Raw genomic sequence first — 21046 nt, 5'->3', positions numbered from 1 at the left:
TTTTGAAGGACATTTTTGTTGCTGTACTAGTTTCCTCCCTGGCTGAATACATCGACAAGTCTTCCATCTAACTTATGGTTTCTCACCAGCAGTCAGCTCACCTTGAAATCTGTCTTGTGAAATAGAGGCTCTGAGGCTGAGTGTACTCTGGTAAACTGCGTATTAGGTGGGGAAAGTGACACATTTACGTGTTACAATTTTGATTTCATTGTATATTCTTGATATACAGTAACTGAAAACATTAATCATCACCACTTTTATTCTCCTTCTGGGCTGCCACTAGGGCAAGGGCAACACAACTTTCTCTTTTTCTTTGAGCGTGTTGGATTTTGTCAGTTAGGGCCTAACTACCCTGCCCCCTGTTCTACTTGAACATCTTTGAATACTGCAGCACTCTGATCTCCTGTATATACTAGCATTGGGTGGAACACTCTGTAATCAGCATTCCACTCTATATGCTTCGTAGCTTCAAGTGAAGGACTGCTAAATCCTCTCCTATTATCAGCTAACTAATCCTGCTAAGGTAGCAGCACCCAAGGAGTGCACCTTAGCATGGAAGAAGAGGTTCCAGCAAGTTAGCCCTCCAGAAGGAGGCTCTGTTCTGTGACACTCGATCCAATGACTCTTCAGCACAAGTCATTTACTGCAAGTACCTGCCAGAGAAATCACTAGGGTAGTAACTCCACCAACAAATAAGCATCCTTAACTTAACTGTGTCCCTGAGTTGCTATGGTAGCCCTGTTGTAACTGGCGTCTTCTCAATGGAGGGAAAATTGTGTTTCACATGTGTTTGATATTTCGTCAGTCTCTAAGATGTGTATGACTTTTTTAGTTTAAGCATACATTTTCAAAAAAGCATGAGTAAATTGTATTGTATTAATGTTTGCATAGGTAACATGTATTATTTGTCTGATTTCAGTTGCAACAACTATTAACAGACCTTCCCCATGACATGCTGGATGACAGTGGAGACCAGCTCTCTAATTACTCTGATTGTAGCATACAAGAGAATGCAGAGCAGTAAGAAAGTTAATTTTTCTTGGTAGTCATTTTGCATGCGTTAAGAAAGTGTAGTGAAGCTGAAGCTCTATCTATGGGCAGATGGTGTACAAACAACTTTAGCTTAACTTTTACGAACAATGGGAATATACCACAACTTTAATTAGGCCTTAGGTTCCACAATAGATGGAGTAGATGCTAAATAGTTTAATCTAGTTCTCTTTCTGAGAACATGGACATAACTATATATATACATACACATACACAGAGTATAGTAACTAATGTTTCATGAATATTTTCTTTCTCTCTATATAGAGCACATGAACCCTGGGAGCATGAGGCCAGGTGGAATAATCATCTGCTGATAGCTAATCCCCAAAGTGTAAGTCCCTGACAAAATTGTGACCCAATAATAGGGTCTTCTCATTAAGAATAACTTGTTTTTGATCTAGTAATTTATAGGGTACAATATTAATTTATATGGTCCTTTACAAACAAATAGTAATGCACGTTGCCTACCCTGACAAGCTTGTAATCAAAGAGGAAAAACAGGAGACAACAGTTCAGGTAAGGAAGAATATCAAATCTCTAATCTGTTCATAGGGCTATGAACAGGGACAGAATTTGTATCCTGAACAGTTCCTGTATGACCAAGGAAATAATCATGGTGAAACACATGCCAGTAATTGGACTGACCAGCACAATGCAGACAAGGAAAGATGCATTTACGAAATTAAAGAGGACTACTCTGATAGACAGAGTGAAGAGGATTTTGATGATGTGTATCTCGGCAGAGATGGGTATAAAGCACCAAGTCGTTGCCAACAGAACAATGTATATCATCTCCCAGAAAATTTTAGGCCATACACAAATGGTCATACACAGGAATTAAATAACCAACAAAACAAAATAGTAAAGTTTCCAGATGCTCCGAAGGAACATCTGAAGGTATTTAAAATATTGACGTATTTCTTTATCTTGTGTGTATTTTAATGATTTAAGTGTTGATGCTAGAGTATTATTTTAGCTGCTTTCAGTTTAGAAGATCTGGATTTAGTGCGAAGTATTACATTTAGAGGAAAAAAATCAAATGGACAGACACAAAATGGGGAATAACTGGGGAATACTGCTGAAAAGAATCTGGGGGTTATAGTGGATCACAAATGGAAGATGAGCCAATAACGTGATGCAGTTGTGAAAAAGGCTAATATTATGGGGTATTAACAGAAGAGTTGTATCTAAAACATGGGAGGTAATTGTTCTGCTTTACTCTGCACTGGTGAGGCCTCCGCTGGAGTACTATGTCCAATTCTGGCTAGCATACTTTGGAAAAGATGTGGATAAACTGGGGAGAGTCCAGAGGAGAGCAACAAAAATGGTAAAAGGATTAGAAAACCTGACCTAAGAGGAAAGGTTTAAAAAAAAACTGGGTATGTTTCGTCTTGAGAAAAGAAGGCTGAGTGGGGGGGCGCGATGTATACAGTGTGTAGTTGTAACCGGGTCAGTCCCAGAATATTAGAGACACAAGGTAGGTGAGGTAACATATTTTATTGGACCAGCTTCTGTTGGTGAGAGAGAGGTCTTCAAATATGTTAAGGGCTGTTATAAAGAAGAAAGTGATTAATTGTCCTCCATGTCCACCGAAGATAGGACAAGATGTAATGGACTTAATCTGTAGCAAGGGAGATTTAGATTGGATATGGGGAAAAACTTTCTAACTGTAAGGATAGGTTTTAGAGTGGTTTTTAACTATAAGGATCGTTAACCTCCCTTGGTAACCTATTCCATTACTTATTGAATCTTCATCACTGGAGGTTTTTAAAAACAGATTAAACAAATGTGTGTCGAGGTGGTCTAGGTATACTTACTTCTGCCTCGGTGCAATGGGATGGACTAGATCAGTGGTCCTCAACCTTCCTTGTGGGAATAGCATATTGCTATTTCCAGAAGACTGTGGTGGGTGCCAGACATGTGGCTGCCGAAATGCCGCTGTTTGGAAGCAGCAGCGGCAAGAAGCGTCGCTGCCAAGAAACGGCAATGCTTCTCGGCGGCTTTTTGGTGGCGGGGTGTCCTGTGGGCGCATAAAAATGCCCCAGTGGGTGCCATGGCACCCGCGGGCACTGCGTTGGGGACCCCCGGACTAGATGGTTTCTTGAGGTCCCTTCCAATCTACGTTTCTTTGATTCTATCTCCAGTTGTTAAAACATGATATGCTTCTGCAATCAGTTTATCATATTAAAGTAACTCAGAGTTAACTAGTTGAACTTTCAAGCATAAAAATGTAGTGTTTGGTTTTATTTATAGAATAATTAGCAAAAAGTGGTACTAGATGTGTTTTCATATTGACTGTGTAAACTTTGCCAATAAGGCCCCATTCAACAAAGCACTAAAGCATGTGTGTAGTCCTGATTTCAGTGGGACAACACACACATATTAAGTGCTTTGCTGGATTGGAGTCTCAATAATGAGCCTCTGCAACTTCTTTTTTTTTAAATACCAAACCTTGTAAATCCACAAAGGGAAATACTTTTGCTGTGCAAGACGAGGGTAGGTTTAAAACAGTTGTCCTTACTTTTAATCTGTTGTCACAACAGCAATTTGGTGCATCTGAAGTTGCTAACAGCCAAGCTGTGGAATCTTACAGAGTGACGTATAAACCATATCAAAATGCCATTCAGCAAAAAATCCCAGTAACCCAAGATGCAACAAGAAGAAATGAAGTGCTTGAAGAGCTGCAACGGGAGTTTTTGGGTACTGAGGAGAGTAAGTGTTATCTAGTTCAAGCTTTGATAAGTGTCCTGGGGTGAAATCCTGGTCCCTCTGAAGAGTTCAGTGGAGCCAGGATTTTTTCTTAGGCTTTATTAAACAAAGGAAAAATACAGCAATACCTTGGATGTGTCCTAACCTCTAAATTTTTATCAAGCGATAGCTCGTTGAGGTGGTACTAGTTTCTTCTTATTACAATGAAAATAAGAATAGACCATTTCTTTTGATCAGTATATTCAGTTTTAAATGCTTCATAATATTCACTGTAGGCCAGTAGGATTTTGCCTGAGTAAAGGCTGAATTCTTTTATTTTGCTGATGGCTCTTGTACTACTGATTGCATTGGGAGGAGCTAAGGCCTGATCTGTACTTGAAACTTAGGTTGACATCCTGCTCAAGGATGTGAAAAATCCACACCCCGAAGTACTGTGGCTATGCTGACCTAACCCCCAGTGCAGACACAAGTAGGTCAACGGAAGAATGCTTCAGTTTACCTAGTTACTTTTGCTGGGGAAGGTGGTGTTCCTACAGTGATGGGAAAAACCCCTTTCATCATTGTAGTCTGTGTCTACGCTATGGGGATACAGCAGCATAGCTACAGTACTGTAGCTATGCAGCTGTAGCACTCGTAGTGTAGACGTGGCCTAATGGTGCTCAGCATCTGTTCGGAGTCACCCTGCTGCTTACAAGACTGGGCCTTGAATGGTTCTCCGCCTTGTCCAATAAATGTTTATAATGTCAAATCTGTAGGCTTAGTGGAGAAATGTCAAAAGTCTCTAGATGACTAGGAATGGAACTCTGAAAATTTACAGTAAGTACACTAATGTTAACACTCCGTTAGTTGGTGACAGTTGTGTGGAGTTTTAGCTGACGTAATTCAGGCCTAATGGTGGGACTGTGAGCTGGTGCACTTTATTTAGTAAGCAAGTTGTATAACTTTTCTCTGTTTTGGAGTTACATCTTGTACACCAACAATGAATTTGGCACTGTTCAGAAGGTAGATGGTTCCTGCCCCAAAGACCTTATAATCTATTTCAGACTAGTTAATTGTACTATAAGAATGTTATGCACTCTTCAGAAGCTAGCTTGTTAGAAAGTTAGTTATATTTTAAACTTCGACAGATTCTGTGGACAATATGCAGATTCTTCAACTTCAGGTTCTTAATAAAGCAAGAGAGAGACAACTGGAAGAACTTACTGAAAAGATGGAAAAGAGTGCACAGCAGATTAGGTATCTGAATCATCAGCTTGCAATGGTCAAAGGTAAAACAAAAGTTTATATGGACCTTTAATTTCTAGAATGTACTGAGATCTAATGTGCTCATCAATTTCTGTTTAACACACTCCAACATACATTGATTGTACTTGCAAACTTGATTTGGGTTCAGAGTCTGAGCGTGATTCCCCACCCTCTTTGCATCTTTTATAGTTATTTACACAATGGGGGTGTAAAAACACTATCAGCGGTCCAAACAATTGAATTCTATTTTGCTGGCATTTTAAACCCCCTGTGCACTCACTCAAAACAGGTGTAACGCTGCAGAGACTTGGCCCCTTGTGTATAGCTGAAGGCTTACAGTTGCACTGAAACTTTTTTCACTCTTTTTTTAGTACTTTTTAAAATAATATAGGAATGGCCACATAAGATCAGAGCAGTGATCTCCGACAGTGGCCAATACCAGCTGTTTCAGAGGAAAGTGCAAGAAACCCAATAAATGGATGACTAAAGAAAAAGGAATTCAGTAAACAGCCAAATTCAAATAAAATACTGCTGTACTTTTTCATCTGTTTGACACACATTACCCACCATGTCTAATCTCTAATATTATTAAATAAATTAGACAACACTAATCTGGATCCCAATTCTAAAATATTGGCTTATTATTGATCTACTTAAATAGCCCCCGTCATTTTAATAATAGTAGAGCCTGGGGGCGAGGGGGAAGGAAGGGTATGTGTAGAAAGGAAGAGAGAATCATCTCTCTTTCCTGCTAAATTGCTGCTTTTGTAGCACCTTTACTTTCAGCTGGATAGGAACCAAGTGCTTCCTCTAGATCTGTTAATACACCCGCTGGTTCCAAAGAGATCTGTTAACTTGGGTGCAGTGAGCAATGATTGCTGAACTACTTGTGCCCATTATTACTATATTAAGGTCTTGAGTCGGGAAAGTGTTCTGTTCAGGACCATTCTTAACTTTAAGCGCTTTCCCAAATTGGGGCCTAACACAATACCTCTTTGGTTTTTTTTATTTGACTTTTAAACTTATATTTATAGCCCTTGAGTGAAATTCTTTAAACTTCATGGTGATAACTAATGTGAGCATCCTGGAGAGAATGGATGCAGTACTACCCAAAGGCTTCCATCAGGATCTGGAGCTGCACTATGCTAGACCCTGTAGAAGCATACAGGACAATGTGGTCCCTGTCCTAGAGAGTCCAAACAGTCTAAAAATAAAAAATTGGACGAATTAAGAGACAGAGACACAACCGAGACAGTGTTCAGTGATGATGGGTACAAACTTTGTTGTCTTAATTTCTTTGTGTGGGGGCAGGAGTGAGGTAAGGGGGAATTGTAGCAAGGTGGAAGGGAAAGAAAGAAGAGAGGAGTTTGAGTAGGGAGGGGGAAAGGGTGGGAAGAAAGTTGGACAAAAAAAGCAAGCAGCAGACAGAAAATAATGGCCAAAGTTCAAAAAGAAACCAGTCTGCTGACATCCTTGGTTGTCTCTTGGCAAGTCACTGTTGTTCATCTTCTAGGACGTCCTATTTTGTTTCCTCCATCCCGTCCCCTGCCGCATGCAATGGTGCTGGTTGCTTGTGCAAGTAGAGTGGTGTTTCTTTATAGTAGGATGTTGAGGGTGCAGGGGGTCCTGGCTGGGCCTCTCCCTGTCCCTCTGCTGGTCTGGTTGTTGCTGGCTGTACTCTTGGAGAGTCTGCTCTGCTTCCTCCAACTCATTAGGTTGAGGGAGGAGGCCCACTAAGGTGTTATACTCCCAGACCCAGGTGCCAAATGAGAATTCCTCCAAAAAGGCTTGTTGCAGAACTCCTCTCATAGCTCCCAGGATGCTTAAATATTTATTTCTCTTGTAAGATGAAAAAGATGGCTTGGCACTCAGCCTCCAGGAATCCCAGAAACTGTATCAAAATGGAAAAGAACGGGAGGTACATCTTGAAGGTCAAATTAAAACACTTGAAACCCAAATTCAAACTCTTACTGCCAACGAGGAGCAGGTACTGTAACTGTTATCTGTAACTGTGGGAAATTTCTGTAGTTGTACTTACGATGCAAAAGTGAATCTTAAGTTTAACAAAGATTTAATATATTCTTATGGACATGCTGGCAGGATTATTTAAGACCCAGAGTATATGACTAATGAGTTGGACCTTCTAGTGTAAAAATTATAGATTATAATCTATTATCCAGACTGGAATTAGCAAAATTTCCCCACTCTTATCAACTGTTGACACAAAGGCCCTAGTCAGAAAGGTAAATATGACCTCACTAATTTACAGAGTTATTTATTCTGTAGTTTTGTAATTGCAATCTGGAAGTATAAAATCCATAGTTTCTCGGATGTCTTGGTTCTTCTGGTGATACATCATTTACTTCGAATATCCAAAGTCCTCCTATCTGCGAACCCTGCCTATTTATTTTTATATATGTATATATGTTGCAGTGGCTAAGATGGAGTGTTACTCTTTAACTGCTGCATGTTCAAGATGAAGTTTCTATAATGAAAAAAATATTAACACCTTGTTTTCAGATCACCAATATTCTTGGTCTTAAATGAGTCACATTAGCTGATGGGAGTCAGACCTCAATGAAAAAACTATTTTGATTTATCAGAACCTTTTAAAAAAAAATGTCAATAGCAGCTCTTATAAGGATTCATTAGAGCACTTTGTTTGTTTTTGTGTTTTTCCCCTCTGGCATACCTCTCTGGATGCTTTACAAGGCCTTCTCTGTTACTGCTCTGTCTCCATGACTCAAAACAGGATGTTTTTACTTTCCCAAAGGTAAATACATTGGAAATTCTGAATTTTGTACTGGTTGTGATGCACTTGGATATCATTAACCAGATTGTAATGGTCTTTAAGTGCCTCCCAGCTATTGAAGTGGGAGGAACATTGCTGTGATTTGGATCATAAAAAAGTTTACAGATAATCCAGTGAGATTTATTTTATTTTTTGTGTGTGGCATATGTCTACTACCTGATAGAACATACGCAAAGCCTGAGGATTTCACAACTCCTCAACGTCAAAAGTGACTAAAGAATGTTTTAGGAAGTATAGCAATTTTCTTGCGTATCATATGATGCTAGTTTCCTTTTCCTCCACTTATTTCGTGTCATCCAATCCAGGAACAAGAGTGTAACAATCTACTCATAAACTAAAGTCATTTATTTTAGTTCAGTTTTGGTGGATGGTGGGTAGAAGCAACTTAAGTGGAATATAGCCCAAGCTTTCTAAAAGGACAGGAGTTTTCCCTGGTGCTCCTATCCCTTAGGAAAGTGAACTGTTCAGATACTTGTAGACCAAATAAGTCATTGACAAGTCACTTGAAAGCTTGAAGTTGGCTTCCAATTTACTCCTTTTTGATGGAGGGATTTGCTTAAACATAAGTGGTCAAATCCTACACAAGGCAAAACTGATTGGCTAAATGGATATGTCATCACTGTACCATGCAGAGCCTGGCTAAGGGATGGAGATGAGGTGGCTTGCACCCTAAGTCCCCCATAATATTAAAGCTGCTGGGGCTGTTGCTCCCACAATACAGTTAGGACAGCCTTCAGAGGTACCCTATCTTCCCCTAGCCTTGTGGCAACCAGGAAATAAACAGGGAACAGAACTTTCCTGGTCATGTCCTTTTCTGCTGTTGGAAAGTCCCCTTCTTCCCAGAGCACAATCAAGAAAGCCCCCTTCGTTGAGGGCTCTTGTGTAGGGATACAGAAGGCCCCCTGCATTGGAGGTATTCCTTTGGAGGGCTCTTATAGTTGCATTGCTTCCCTATTGCTCTGACATACTTGGTGTAAAGGGCAGGATGCCTGTGAATCTGGAATGTGACTTCACAAAGTCAATGGGAGTTATGCTTGTGTAAGGATTGCAGAAGCAATGGTGGTAGTTTATAAAATGTTTGGTTTATAGTTCTCACTTGTCTAGTGTACTTTGACTGCTATACAGATAACAAAATATATGTAATTGTGACAACCTAGGAGAATTTTAAAGTTTCTTCATAAAATTCCTCACCTGCTAAACTCTTTATCAAAAAGATATATAAGCATAATATGCAAACAATATTTAAGAAATGGAGATCTTTCTAACAGCCAGAGTACTCCAACCACTGATTAGAACATACCCAAGGAGACAAACTTGTGCTCCAACTTGCTGTTGGTTCCTGCTAACTCATCCTGTTAGGGATGGATCCTACAATATTGCATTTTTCGTAACAAACATATACTTCTGGTTGGAAATGGAGTTGGCAAGAGCTGTTTATAATGCACACGTGTGTGTGTGTGTGCGCGCACAGGATTTTCAGTGGGGCTGATCTCCTCTTAGAAGAAGATGCAGTCCCAGCTGACTCAAAAGAATCGTATTTACTTTGACTTGTGTTGTAAGATAAATCAGTGACTTTAACTTCTTGTGGTTACATTCTCAGATGTGTGTGCACATGCCTCTTTGGGGGCTCTTCCTACATCCCCCACAGGAGAAAGTGGTTGCAACTTACCTTTCCCTTGCAAAGTCTCTAGGGATCTTTAAATATCTGGGACTCCGTACGAGTTCTGCTGACAAAGGCTGATGTGCTGGGACCTTGATTATATCCTATTAACTAAACGGCATTACGTTTTAGCACTGGCTTCTTTTGAATTATACAATGCAGAGTTCCGTCAGGGCACCCATTCTGTTAGAGTACTTGTTTCCCCACATTAAAGGTGGATGTAATTTACCACTCCCCCAATTCTAACCAATAATAAAGAAGACAGGTCACTGAAACAGAGCAATCTGGATCAGTTGTTAAGATGGGCGCAAGCAAACAATATGCATTTTAATACAGCTAAATGTAACTGTATAGATGTAGGAAGACTGAATGTAGGCCATACTTTCGGGATGGGGGATTCTATCCTGGGAAACAGTGAATCTGAAAAAGGATTTGGGATAATCTGCTCAGGTAGGAGTAGAGAGGTAATTTTACCTCTGTGTTTGGCGCTGGCACAACTGCTGCTGGAATAGTGTGTCCAGTTCTCGTGTCCACAGTTCAAGAAGGCTGCTGATCAATTGGAGAGGGTTCAGAGAAGAGCCACGAGAATGATTAAAGGATTAGAAAACATAGTGATAGACTCAAGTATAGTGATACTTGATAGACCAGGGATCGGCAACCTATGGCACGTGTACCAAAGACGGCACGTGAGCCAGATTTTAATGGCACACTGCTGCCTGCAGAGTCCCAGCCACCGGCCCTGCTCAGCCCGCTGCCAAACCTAGGCCGGGACCTCGGCAGGCAGCAGCATGCAGTTAAAAATCCTGCCTGCCCCAGCCTGCTCTTCTCTGCCCCTCCCCCCCCCAGCTGCTGCTGCAGAGCAGGCAAGCTCCTCCTTTCCCCAGCATGCTGCATTCCTCCCTCCCCCTCTCCTTCCCTGCCGCTGATCAGCTGATGGCCCTTGAGCCGGAGGGGGAGAAGCGGAGCCACAGTGCACTCGCTGCTCCGGGGAGGAGGCGGAGAAGAGGTTGGGATGGGGCCTTGGGGAAGAGGGGGTGGAATCAGGGCATATCCCCTCCAACCCCCTGCTATGAGCTGCTCTGGGCAAGGGGCTGGAAGTACCCCCACGACCCCAGCCCACACCCCCAGCCCTCTGTCCTGACCCCAGCTCTAATTCCAGTACCCCCCACGACCCCAGCTCTAATTCCAGTACCCCCCACGACCCCCGCTCTAACTCTTGCACCCCCCACATTCGCACCCCCACCCTGAGCACCAAACAGGAGCTCCTGCACCCCCCCCATTCCCATCTGCACCCCTCGCACCAAATGGAAGCTGCCCAGGTAAGCACTCCACACCCCAACCCTGAGCCCCCTCCCTCATTCTAGCTCCTGGCCAGACCATACACCCCAACCCCCAGCCAGCTCCTTCACCCCCAGCCCTGTGCTCAGTGCACTCCCACCCTCAGCTTAGTGCAGAGAGAGAGGAAGAGAATGGGCTAGAACCAGGGAGAAGGTAGGTACCCACTCTATGTGGCACGGCCGGGATCCCAGACTGGCAGCGGGCTGAGCAGGGCCGGCAGCTGGGACCCTGGCTGGCAGGAGCCGGAAGACTGAACCCCAGACCGGCAGCGGGCTGAGCCGCTCAGCCCACTGCCAGTCTGGGGTGCTGGCCGCCAGCCCCGCTCAGCCTGTTGCTGGTCTGGGGTTCTGGCTACCAGCCCCTTGCCAGCCAGGGTCCCAGTCGGGGGCCCCGCTCGGCCTGCTGCCGGCCTAGGTGAACGGAACCTCAAGCTGGCAGTGGGCTGAGCGGGCTGGTGGCGTAAGATCAGCATTTTAATTTAATTTTAAATGAAGCTTCTTAAACATTTTGAAAATCTTGTTTTACTTTACATACGACAATAGTTTAGTTATATAATATATAGACTTATAGAGAGAGACCGTCTAAAAAACATTAAAATGTATTACTGGCACACAAAACCTTAAATTAAAGTGAATAAATGAAGACTTGGCACACCTCTTCTGAAAGGTTGACGACCCCTGTGATAGACTCAAAGAGTTCACTCTATTTAGTTTAACAAGAAGAGGGTTAAGGGTTGACTTGATTACCATCTAATAAGTACCTTCATGGGGAACAATGATTTGATAGTAGGCTCTTCAGTCTAAACGAGGAAAAGTAGAACACAATCCAATGACCGGAAGTAGAAACTAGACCAGTTCAGACTGGAAATAAGGTGTACCTTTTTTACAATAAGGGTAATGAACAATTGCAACAGTTTACCAAGTGTCATGGTGGAGTCTCCATCACTGGCAGTTTTTAAATCAAGATTGGCTATTTTTCTAAAATATATGCTCTAGGAACTGTTTTGGGGAAGTTACACAGGAGGTCAGAATAGATTATCACAGTAGTCTGTTCTGATCTTGGAGTTTATGAAGCGATGAAAACGTATTTTTAACTTTGGACATTCTTAACTGTGCAGTCACTTCTCTTGAAGCCTTTATATGTTCATAGCTTTTTTGTAATTGAACTCAAGTATTCTATATTGTGGGTTTTTGCAGCTATTCAAGCAATCCAAAGTGGCAGAGTTAGCCATGGAAAGCATGCAGCAGCAGCTGTTAGAGCTTCGGCGTTCTGACTCTCTTCAGCGAGCCAGAGAACAGCATGAGACCATAGTTGCAGCCCTGAAGCAGAAGTATGAAGAGCAAGTATTGTCATTAGAACAGAAACTTGAAGCTACAAACTCTGCACTGCAGGAGCAGGTTAGGATGGAATTTAAAACACTGAATATTTGCCTAAGTCATAGAAAACTGTAGAGCTGCACTCTTTTCCCTATCCAGTCCCTTCTGAAACCATTCTTCCAAATGGCCTATAAATCTCAATCCCATCTTCCAGAAGATGGTAACAGAACAGAGAGAAGTAGACACAAAAGTCACAACATTTTGAAACAAACACGATATATGATATGTTTATAAACGTTGCCATGCATGTCCACAAAGCCATTTAAGTGTGATTTAGTTAGATACTTAACAAAAAAAGCACCCAATACTTCTACATGAGAATATTTAAGCTATTATTGCTACAAGTAACACCTCAGACTTCTCTAATTTCTTTTAGTTATAGCACAAGATAGGATCACACCTTAATCAACTCTTCGCATTGTTACACTTTTAAGGAATTGGCTCTTACTGATGTATAATTTTTAAACTGAGGTGTGGTCTGAGCACGCCCCAGGAAATCAGGAACTGACTATTTTCCTTCGCTTAAACTCTTTTGCAGGTGGGAAACAAAATTAAATTGTAAAAATAATACTGAAAAACATACTTCAATTGGAGTGTTTTGAGGATTAACTGATTGTGAACTGGAAGGCATACATTAGTGTCACCATTCTTTCCTCCAACAAGCATTCTGCTGCTAAGGCTTTGTCTTCACTGCAAAATAAAAAGGCGTATTTTTTACATCAAGATAGCTATTTCAGTATAAAATTTTTAGCAGAAACAAGATGCTGTAGTTTTTACCTCAGTGTAGCTAGTTGAGGTCAACCTTATGATCCCTGTCTGGGGCTTACCTTGATGTAGCTAGATGAGGTAAAAACTACTTGTCTTAACATTTACATCAAAGTAGGTTTCTTGGTAAGGCAAACTTTTTTTCCAGTCAAGACACTGTTTAGGTTGCGATATGAGGCTGATGTTTTGCACTTAATGACTTGAATGATACCTTTCTAAAAGATTCTGGTAGATTTTGTAGCTTAAAAACATTTAAATCATACTTTCCTTAGTTCATAAAAACAGTAGAGAAAACCACGATCCGTATGATCTCAATACCTCTGATATATGCTTAATTTAATTGTATTTTAAATTTTACTGGATGACTATTTAGACTACTGCCTGTGAGAGTGATGGATTTGTAACTTGAAAAATCTCTCATTAGAAAGATCTTTGCTGTAATCTAAGGGAACATGTGAAGCAACTCGAAAGAATGCTTGAAGAAAGCAAACTAGAAAAAACAGAGATAATCAATCGACTGACAAGGAGCCTAGAAGAAAGCCAAAAGCAGTGTGCAAACTTACTGCAAACAGGTTAGTCTCATCCATACACCTTATCTGCTATGGCAGAAACAATTTCCAATACGGATGGAATTGAATAACAGGTGCAGTGTGATTAATAAACGTGTTAGACTTTGGGGAAGAAATAAGTTAACCATATATTTGAAATTCATTAAATGATTCTAGATTTGAAGTGACATGTTAGGACAAACAACTCCTAGTGCAAGATACGTAGCATGAATGTGTAAAACTTGTCCCCTGTACTACTCTACAGTTGACTATTGATAAACCACTAACTTTAGCAATATGGCTGTGTCCAGTTTCTTAAAAACTGTGCCTCAGGGCACTGGATGGTTTAGGAGATTAGTGATGAAATAGTGTTGTCACTTGGCCCAGATAAATAATGACTCAAATCCATGAGTATTTCATTGGTGGCTGGTGGTTTCAGACCTTGTCTACACACAAACTTTCAGTGGTTTAGCTAGATGTGTTTTCAAACGGGCTTCATTAAATCTCTGTAAGTTTGTGTGCAGGTTTTGGTTTGAGTGGCTTATTTTGGGTTTAATACTGTTTATTTAAAACTAAAAATGTGTGGATGACGCTAAGTCAAAATAAGCCTCTCTTAAACCAAAATAAGAGTGCCTGCCCACAGACTTGCACTGGTTTAACTAAACTAATTAAGCAAACACAACGTAAACTAATCCCAAAACAATGCCAGTTTATGTGCAAACAACCTGAGTTCAGTTCTTACTGGACTGCTGTCAACATATCCCTGTTGTAGTTTGCCAAAAGGAGTACCATTGAGTGCTATCTCCATAGAAGACTTAAGGATTTGAAACTAAAGGAAAAACCAAACAACTTTTCAATTCCAGGCAGTCCCTTAAGAGCCACATGGAGGAGCATTCGCCAGACATATTAGGAAGCTTGCACTATTGCAAGTTGCAAATTGTGATTTGTAGATAGCCTTGAACTTCTCCATCTTTTGACCAGCATTCTCATAATGAATTTATTTAATTGCAAAAAGGGTACTTATGGCACCTTAGAGACTAACAAATTTATTTGAGCATAAGCTTTCGTGAGCTACAGCTCACTTCATCGGATGCATTCAGTGGAAAATACAGTGGGGAGATTTATATACATAGAGGACATGAAACAATGGGTGTTACCATACACACTCAATCCAGAGTGATCACTTAAGGTGAGCTATTACCAGCAGGAGAGTGGGAGGGGGGAGGAGGGGAAGGGGGAACCTTTTGTAGTGATAATCAAGGTGGGCCATTTCCAGCAGTTGACAAGAACCTCTGAGGAACGGTGGGGGATAAACATGGGGAAATAGTTTTACTTTGTGTAATGACTCATCCAGTCCCAGTCTCTATTCAAGCCTAAGTTAATTGTATCCAGTTTGCACATTAATTCCAATTCAGCAGTCTCTCCTTGGAGTCTGTTTTTGAAGTTTTTTTGTTGAAGTATTGCCACTTTTAGGTCTGTAATCGAGTGATCAGGGAGATTGAAGTGTTCTCCAACTGGTTTTTGAATGTTATAATTCTGGACGTCTGATTTGTGTCCATTTACTCTTCTACGTAGAGACTGTCCAGTTTGACCAATGTACATGGCAGAGGGGCATTGCTGGCGCACATCACATTGGTAGATGTGCAGGTGAACGAGCCTCTGATAGTGTGGCTGATGTGATTAGGCCCTATGATGGTGTCCCCTGAATAGATATGTGGACACAGTTGGCAACAGGCTTTGTTGCAAGGATAGGTTCCTGGGTTAGTTGTTCTGTTGTATGGCGTGTGGTTGTTGGTGAGTATTTGCTTCAGGTTGGGGAGCTGTCTATAAGCAAGGACTGGCCTGTCTCCCAAGATCTGTGAGAGTGATGGGTCATCCTTCAGAATAGGTTGTAGATCCTTGATGATGCGTTGGAGAGGTTTTAGTTGGGGGCTGAAGGTGACGGCTAGTGGCGTTCTGTTATTTTCTTTGTTGGGCCTGTCCTGTAGTAGGTGACTTCTGGGTACTCTTCTGGCTCTGTCAATCTGTTTCTTCACTTCAGTGGGTGGGTATTGTAGTTGTAAGAGTGCTTGATAGAGATCTTGTAGGTGTTTGTCTCTGTCTGAGGGGTTGGAGCAAATGCGGTTGTATCGTAGAGCTTGGCTGTAGACAGTGGATCGTGTGGTGTTGTCTGGATGAAAGCTGGAGGCATGGAGGTAGGCATAGTGGTCAGCAGGTTTCCGGTATAGGGTGGTGGTTATGTGACCATCGCTTTTTAGCACTGTAGTGTCCAGGAAGTGGATCTCTTGTGTGGACTGTAGGTGTAGAGGGCTGAGGTTGATGGTGGAATGGAAATTGTTGAAATCCTGGTGGAATTCCTCGAGGGCTTCTTTTCCATGGGTCCAGATGATGAAGATGTCATCAGTGTAGCGCAAGTAGAGTAGGGGCATTAGGGGACGAGAGCTGAGGAAGCGTTGTTCTAAGTCAGCCATAAAAATGTTGGCATACTGTGGGCAGTACCCATAGCAGTGCCACTGATTTGAAGGTATACATTGTCCCCAAATGTGAAATAGTTATTGGTGAGGACAAAGTCACAAAGTTCAGCCACCAGGTTTGCCGTGACATTATCGGAGATACTGTTCCTGACGGCTTGTAGTCTATCTTTGTGTGGAATGTTGGTGTAGAGGGCTTCTACATCCATAGTGGCCAGGATGGTGTTTTCAGGAAGATCACTGATGGATTGTAGTTTCCTCAGGAAGTCAGTGGTGTCTTGAAGATAGCTGGGAGTGCTGGTAGCGTAGGGCCTGAGGAGGGAGTCTACATAGCCAGACAATCCTGCTGTCAGGGTGCCAATGCCTGAGATGATGGGGCAGCCAGGATTTCCAGGTTTATGCATCTTGGGTAGCACATAGAATACCCCAGGTTGGGGTTCCAGGGGTGTGTCTGCGGATTTGTTCTTGTGCTTTTTCAGGAAGTTTCTTGAGCAAATGCTGTAGTTTATTTTGGTAACCCTCAGTGGGATCAGAGGGTAATGGCTTGTAGAAAGTGGTGTTGGAGAGCTGTCTACCAGCCTCTTGTTCATATTCCGACCTGTTCATGATGATGACAGCACCTCCTTTATCAGCCTTTTTGATTATGATGTCAGAGTTGTTTCTGAGGCTGTGGATGGCATTGTGTTCTGCATGGCTGAGGTTATGGGGCAAGTGATGCTGCTTTTCCACAATTTCAGTACATGCACGTCAGCGGAAGCACTCTATGTAGAAATCCAGTCTGTTGTTTCGACCTTCAGGAGGAGTCCACCCAGAATCCTTCTTTTTGTAGTCTTGGTAGGAAGCTCTCTGTGGGTTAGTATGTTAACATTCAAAAGCCAGTTGGAGAACACTTCAATCTCTCTGGTCGCTCAATTACAGACCTAAAAGTGGCAATACTTCAACAAAAAAACTTCAAAAACAGACTCCAAGGAGAGACTGCTGAATTGGAATTAATTTGCAAACTGGATACAATTAACTTAGGCTTGAATAGAGACTGGGACTGGATGGGTCATTACACAAAGTAAAACTATTTCCCCATGTTTATCCCCCACCCCCCTCTGTTCCTCAGAGGTTCTTGTCAACTGCTGGAAATGGCCCACCTTGATTATCACTACAAAAGGTTCCCCCTTCCCCCCCCCCCCCCACTCTCCTGCTGGTAATAGCTCACCTTAAGTGATCACTCTGGTTCGAGTGTGTATGGTAACACCCATTGTTTCATGTTCTCTATGTATATAAGTCTCCCTACTGTATTTTCCACTGAATGCCTCCGATGAAGTGAGCTGTAGCTCACAAAAGCTTATGCTCAAATAAATTTGTTAGTCTCTAAGGTGCTACAAGTACTCCTTTTCTTTTTGCGAATACAGACTAACATGGCTGCTACTCTGAAACCTTTATTTAATTGGTTTTTTTTTAAGTAAAATAATATACTATTAGATACATGCCTCTCCTTTTCCTGTGGATGCCATTTTAAGAACCTACTGAAAATGAGAATTCTGATGTACATATGTACAAGAAGCCATCTTGAGGAGATGGTAGAAAGTCCAAATGGAGGGGGAAAATCTTTTTGTTAATTCTCTATAATAAAGCAATAAGTAATTATGAATGTAACGGGCAGTATTAAGTGCAATGCAGTCGGCCAGCCAAAGAGTGATAGAATACTGTGGAATGCCCTTAAAAGTAATATTAAATTAGCAACTTTATAAAATTAGTCTTTATTTTTGAATTTTTTCGACCTCTTTTCCAAGGTAGCCTTGTTCCTGCTTTTTTTGGTATAGTCACACAATTTGCTTCTCTTGTAACAAACCAGGAGCAAAAAGGAAACATTTGACCTGTCTTATTCCTCCTCACTTTTATTTTAAAACTACCAGTTTAAGAAAACAAACAAACCAAAAAAAAAACCCTGAAGAAATAAGGATTTCTGAGCCTGGAACAAGCTGCTGTTTAAATCTAAGAACTGTAATAACCTTCTTTTCCAAGTAGCCAAAAAACTTTTTTCCATCTTTATAACTTGTATTTTAAAATAGTGGAGTTCATGAGCATAGTAAATGGAGTAAGGGCTACTGCCATAGTCAATATATTTACTTTTAATGGTGAATTTTTAGTAGTAATCTTCCTTACAGTAAGGTTCTCTTTCTCTACAGGCTCAATACAGGAGACAAATCAGTTACGATTACAACTGCAGCAAGCCCAGTCTGCACAGCTGATAAGCAACAACATGAACAAGACTTTGCAGGTTAATATATTTTATGAAAAAATATTTTGTTAGAAAAGGGAGGGGGCATAAAGGGTAAGCATCTGCTGGGCTGAAGCACTTTATGGACATAGCCCTGGCATGGCATCCCTTTTGAAAGAATCAGTTGGTACTCCATTACTGAAGGGAGAATGGTTCTCCAGAGTCACAGTGAATATTCCAAGCCAGGCTTGCTCATTAAAACACAGGGATACATGTGTCTCAGCAGGGCAAACTTTACGTAATGTGTTTAACTAGTGTGCTAGTGGGAGAAGAATGGAAAGTACAGTATTTAAAATTCAAATCCTGTTTCCAGAGGGAGGAGAAAAATCTAATTTAATTGGATAAGTAGGGAGGGATAGCTCAGTGGTTTGAGCATTGGCCTGCTAAACCCAGGGTTGTGAGTTCAATCCTTGAGGGGGCCATTTAGGGATCTGGGGCAAAAATTGGGGATTGGTCCTGCTTTGAGCAGGGGGTTGGACTAGATGACCTCCTGAGGTCCCTTCCAACCCTGATATTCTATGATTCTATGACTATTGGAAGTATAATATGGTTCTGAAGTTTATCTTCATGAGCAAGAATTATTATCATGAGCGAAGGGGGAGAATCCCTCTACCAATTATATCTGGAAGTCCATGTTCTCATTGTAGTTCAGATATTTAACGTGTAAAATCCTGCCATCTTTGAAACTATGAATCTTCTCGCTGCTCTAGCTGCTACTGCAGCTAAACTGCACTCCCGTTTACAGCGAGATCCCCATCATGATGATGATTGGGAGAAGAAAAAGAAGAGGTAAGGACGTAAGAGTCTGAAACCATCCCTTACCTGAATGCTAGCTGTGATACTAAGAACTCTGTATATACTGGACATATAGTGAGAGTGTAAGAAATATTCCCCACTTGGTTTTTAATGTAACTTATAGTATAGTAGAGAGGCTATCACATAAGTGATTGAGTAATAACTGGTATTAGCAAAACAAACTGTGTGTTTCTAGAATTAAAGCAATGCTTGGTGGTTCAAATATGTATGGCCCATAAATACAGAAATTAGTTTAGTAACTTAAGAAATTTGTTTTACTTTTAGTGACTTATCTGGGGAAATTCTTGTTGGGCCTAAAAGGCTTGATTTCCTGGTTTGTTTTGACTTAGTTGACCTGCTGTCTATAATACTACTATTTTGCCTTTTTTAGGAAGAGCTAACAGAACTAAAGGAAGAAATTGCTTTGTACGAATCTGCTGCCAAGCTTGGGGTGTTTCTGAATGACGCAAGTGGAGAACTTCATGTGGACATGACTGATTCTTATGTGGATTTGGGTATTAAAAAAATCAACTGGAAAAAAGCAAGATTTCACAGGTATTGGGTGAATATCATTCTAGCAAATGATGCATCAGATCAGTCTACAGTAGAAGATGCAGTCTGTACAAAATTATTGTATGTAGTAATTTTTTAAAAACTCAGTAAATTAGCAGCAGAGTACTTCTAAAAAACGCAGAATTCTTTGGTCTCCTCAGCATATTTAATAAATTACCATAGATTATTCTAACGTGGGAAACAGCGCCCACCTTCTGTTCATTTTGAATGAAACAAGCTTACCTACAGATCTATCTTTCTGATATTGGCCTACAGAAGTGGTCTGCAGACTCTGTTGTATGAATATTAGGAGTACATGAAAATATTTGAATGATAAATCTGTACACTGAGCATAGTGTATTATTGCAGATAAAAGACAACCATTCCTTACCTGTTGAAACGCTTGGTCTTCAGGAACAGCCTACAGAAATATGTACAAATGCACTTGGACACTCAAAACGGCACTGCTTATTTACTGGTTTAAAATAATATTTTAACCAACTAATCACTAGTTATAGCTCACAATAGCTCAATTTGCACAGGGGTGAAGCAGTTTTAGGAAATGACTTCTTAATCCTGGAAACTCAGCTACTTGTTTTCTAATCAGTTGCATAGGCAAGTTGCTGAAAGATATTTATAATAATACATTAAATGTATAATTGAAGTCGTTTCCAGGTAACATAATAACAAAGCAAACATCATTTCTAGCATTGCTTGAGGTACTCGCTCATGGTGAGCGGTCTTCTTACAGTTCTTTTAACTGTTCTATTTTTGGTAGATTTAGTAAAGTGAAGGAGAGTTGCTGCTTGTTTTATTCTAAGCTATGTCTACAGGTTTTAACAAAATTGGACTGCCTATATTTTCTCTAACAGTACTGTGCAGAATAGAGATTTGGAGAAAGAATTTTCTAAAGATGAGCTCATCCTAGAGTTGAAAACTGAAATGGAACGTTTATTGGGCAGTAACAAAATGAAAAGAAATCAGATTTCTCAGTTACAAAATGATCTTAAAGACTGTCAGAGGACAACAGAAGAACTCAAGCAGCTGTTGAAAACAGATAAAACCGCAAACGAGAATGAGGTTGGTTCGTTTAAATATACCACTGAGCATTTGGACTTAATAGAACAAGGCAAAAATTCACTGGATTTAAAGTAAACCAAGCAAAACCTATAAGTGATCTCTCATTTTTCTCTTGAGAAAAGCAGTTACAAGTAATTTCTTTGAACTACATTTACAACAAGTAAATGAAGCTGTTCTTAACCTTAAGGAAGGGATTACTATTTTGCAGAAATAAAATAAGTAGCATCCGAGAAATTGGAAATAACTGGCAGATGTCTTTAAACTACCACCAGAACTTGGATAGTTTGTGCTGCCTTCCAGTTAAGTTTCTGGTATGAGGACTTGCTTACAAATGGTTGCAAGCTTTATTGATTGATTACTTTAAACTTCTCTT

The 21046-nt window shown here is 40.9% G+C and overlaps 1 protein-coding gene across 3 annotated transcripts in view; it reads left to right on the top strand.

Moving 5' to 3' along the window:
- The window catches only part of CEP152 (centrosomal protein 152), a 51309-nt gene that overhangs the window by 9505 nt on the left and 20758 nt on the right, over positions 1-21046 (top strand). For 2 of the 3 annotated variants that reach the window (XM_077828852.1, XM_077828851.1), the window contains 11 exons: positions 920-1020; positions 1315-1381; positions 1603-1947; positions 3594-3762; positions 4887-5027; positions 6852-6991; positions 12011-12211; positions 13380-13527; positions 18155-18246; positions 19433-19596; positions 20466-20673. In XM_077828852.1, coding sequence (XP_077684978.1) covers positions 920-1020; positions 1315-1381; positions 1603-1947; positions 3594-3762; positions 4887-5027; positions 6852-6991; positions 12011-12211; positions 13380-13527; positions 18155-18246; positions 19433-19596; positions 20466-20673 — 1776 coding nt within the window. Of the gene's footprint in view, positions 1-919; positions 1021-1314; positions 1382-1602; positions 1948-3593; positions 3763-4886; positions 5028-6851; positions 6992-12010; positions 12212-13379; positions 13528-18154; positions 18247-19432; positions 19597-20465; positions 20674-21046 lie in introns of those variants that run through there. The other variant, XM_077828853.1, reaches the window with a different exon arrangement.

The sequence above is a fragment of the Eretmochelys imbricata genome, chromosome 10 (genome assembly GCF_965152235.1).
Source record: "Eretmochelys imbricata isolate rEreImb1 chromosome 10, rEreImb1.hap1, whole genome shotgun sequence".
In the NCBI taxonomy this organism is placed as follows: Eukaryota; Metazoa; Chordata; order Testudines; family Cheloniidae; genus Eretmochelys; species Eretmochelys imbricata.
This window is presented reverse-complemented; position numbering and strand designations above follow the sequence as displayed.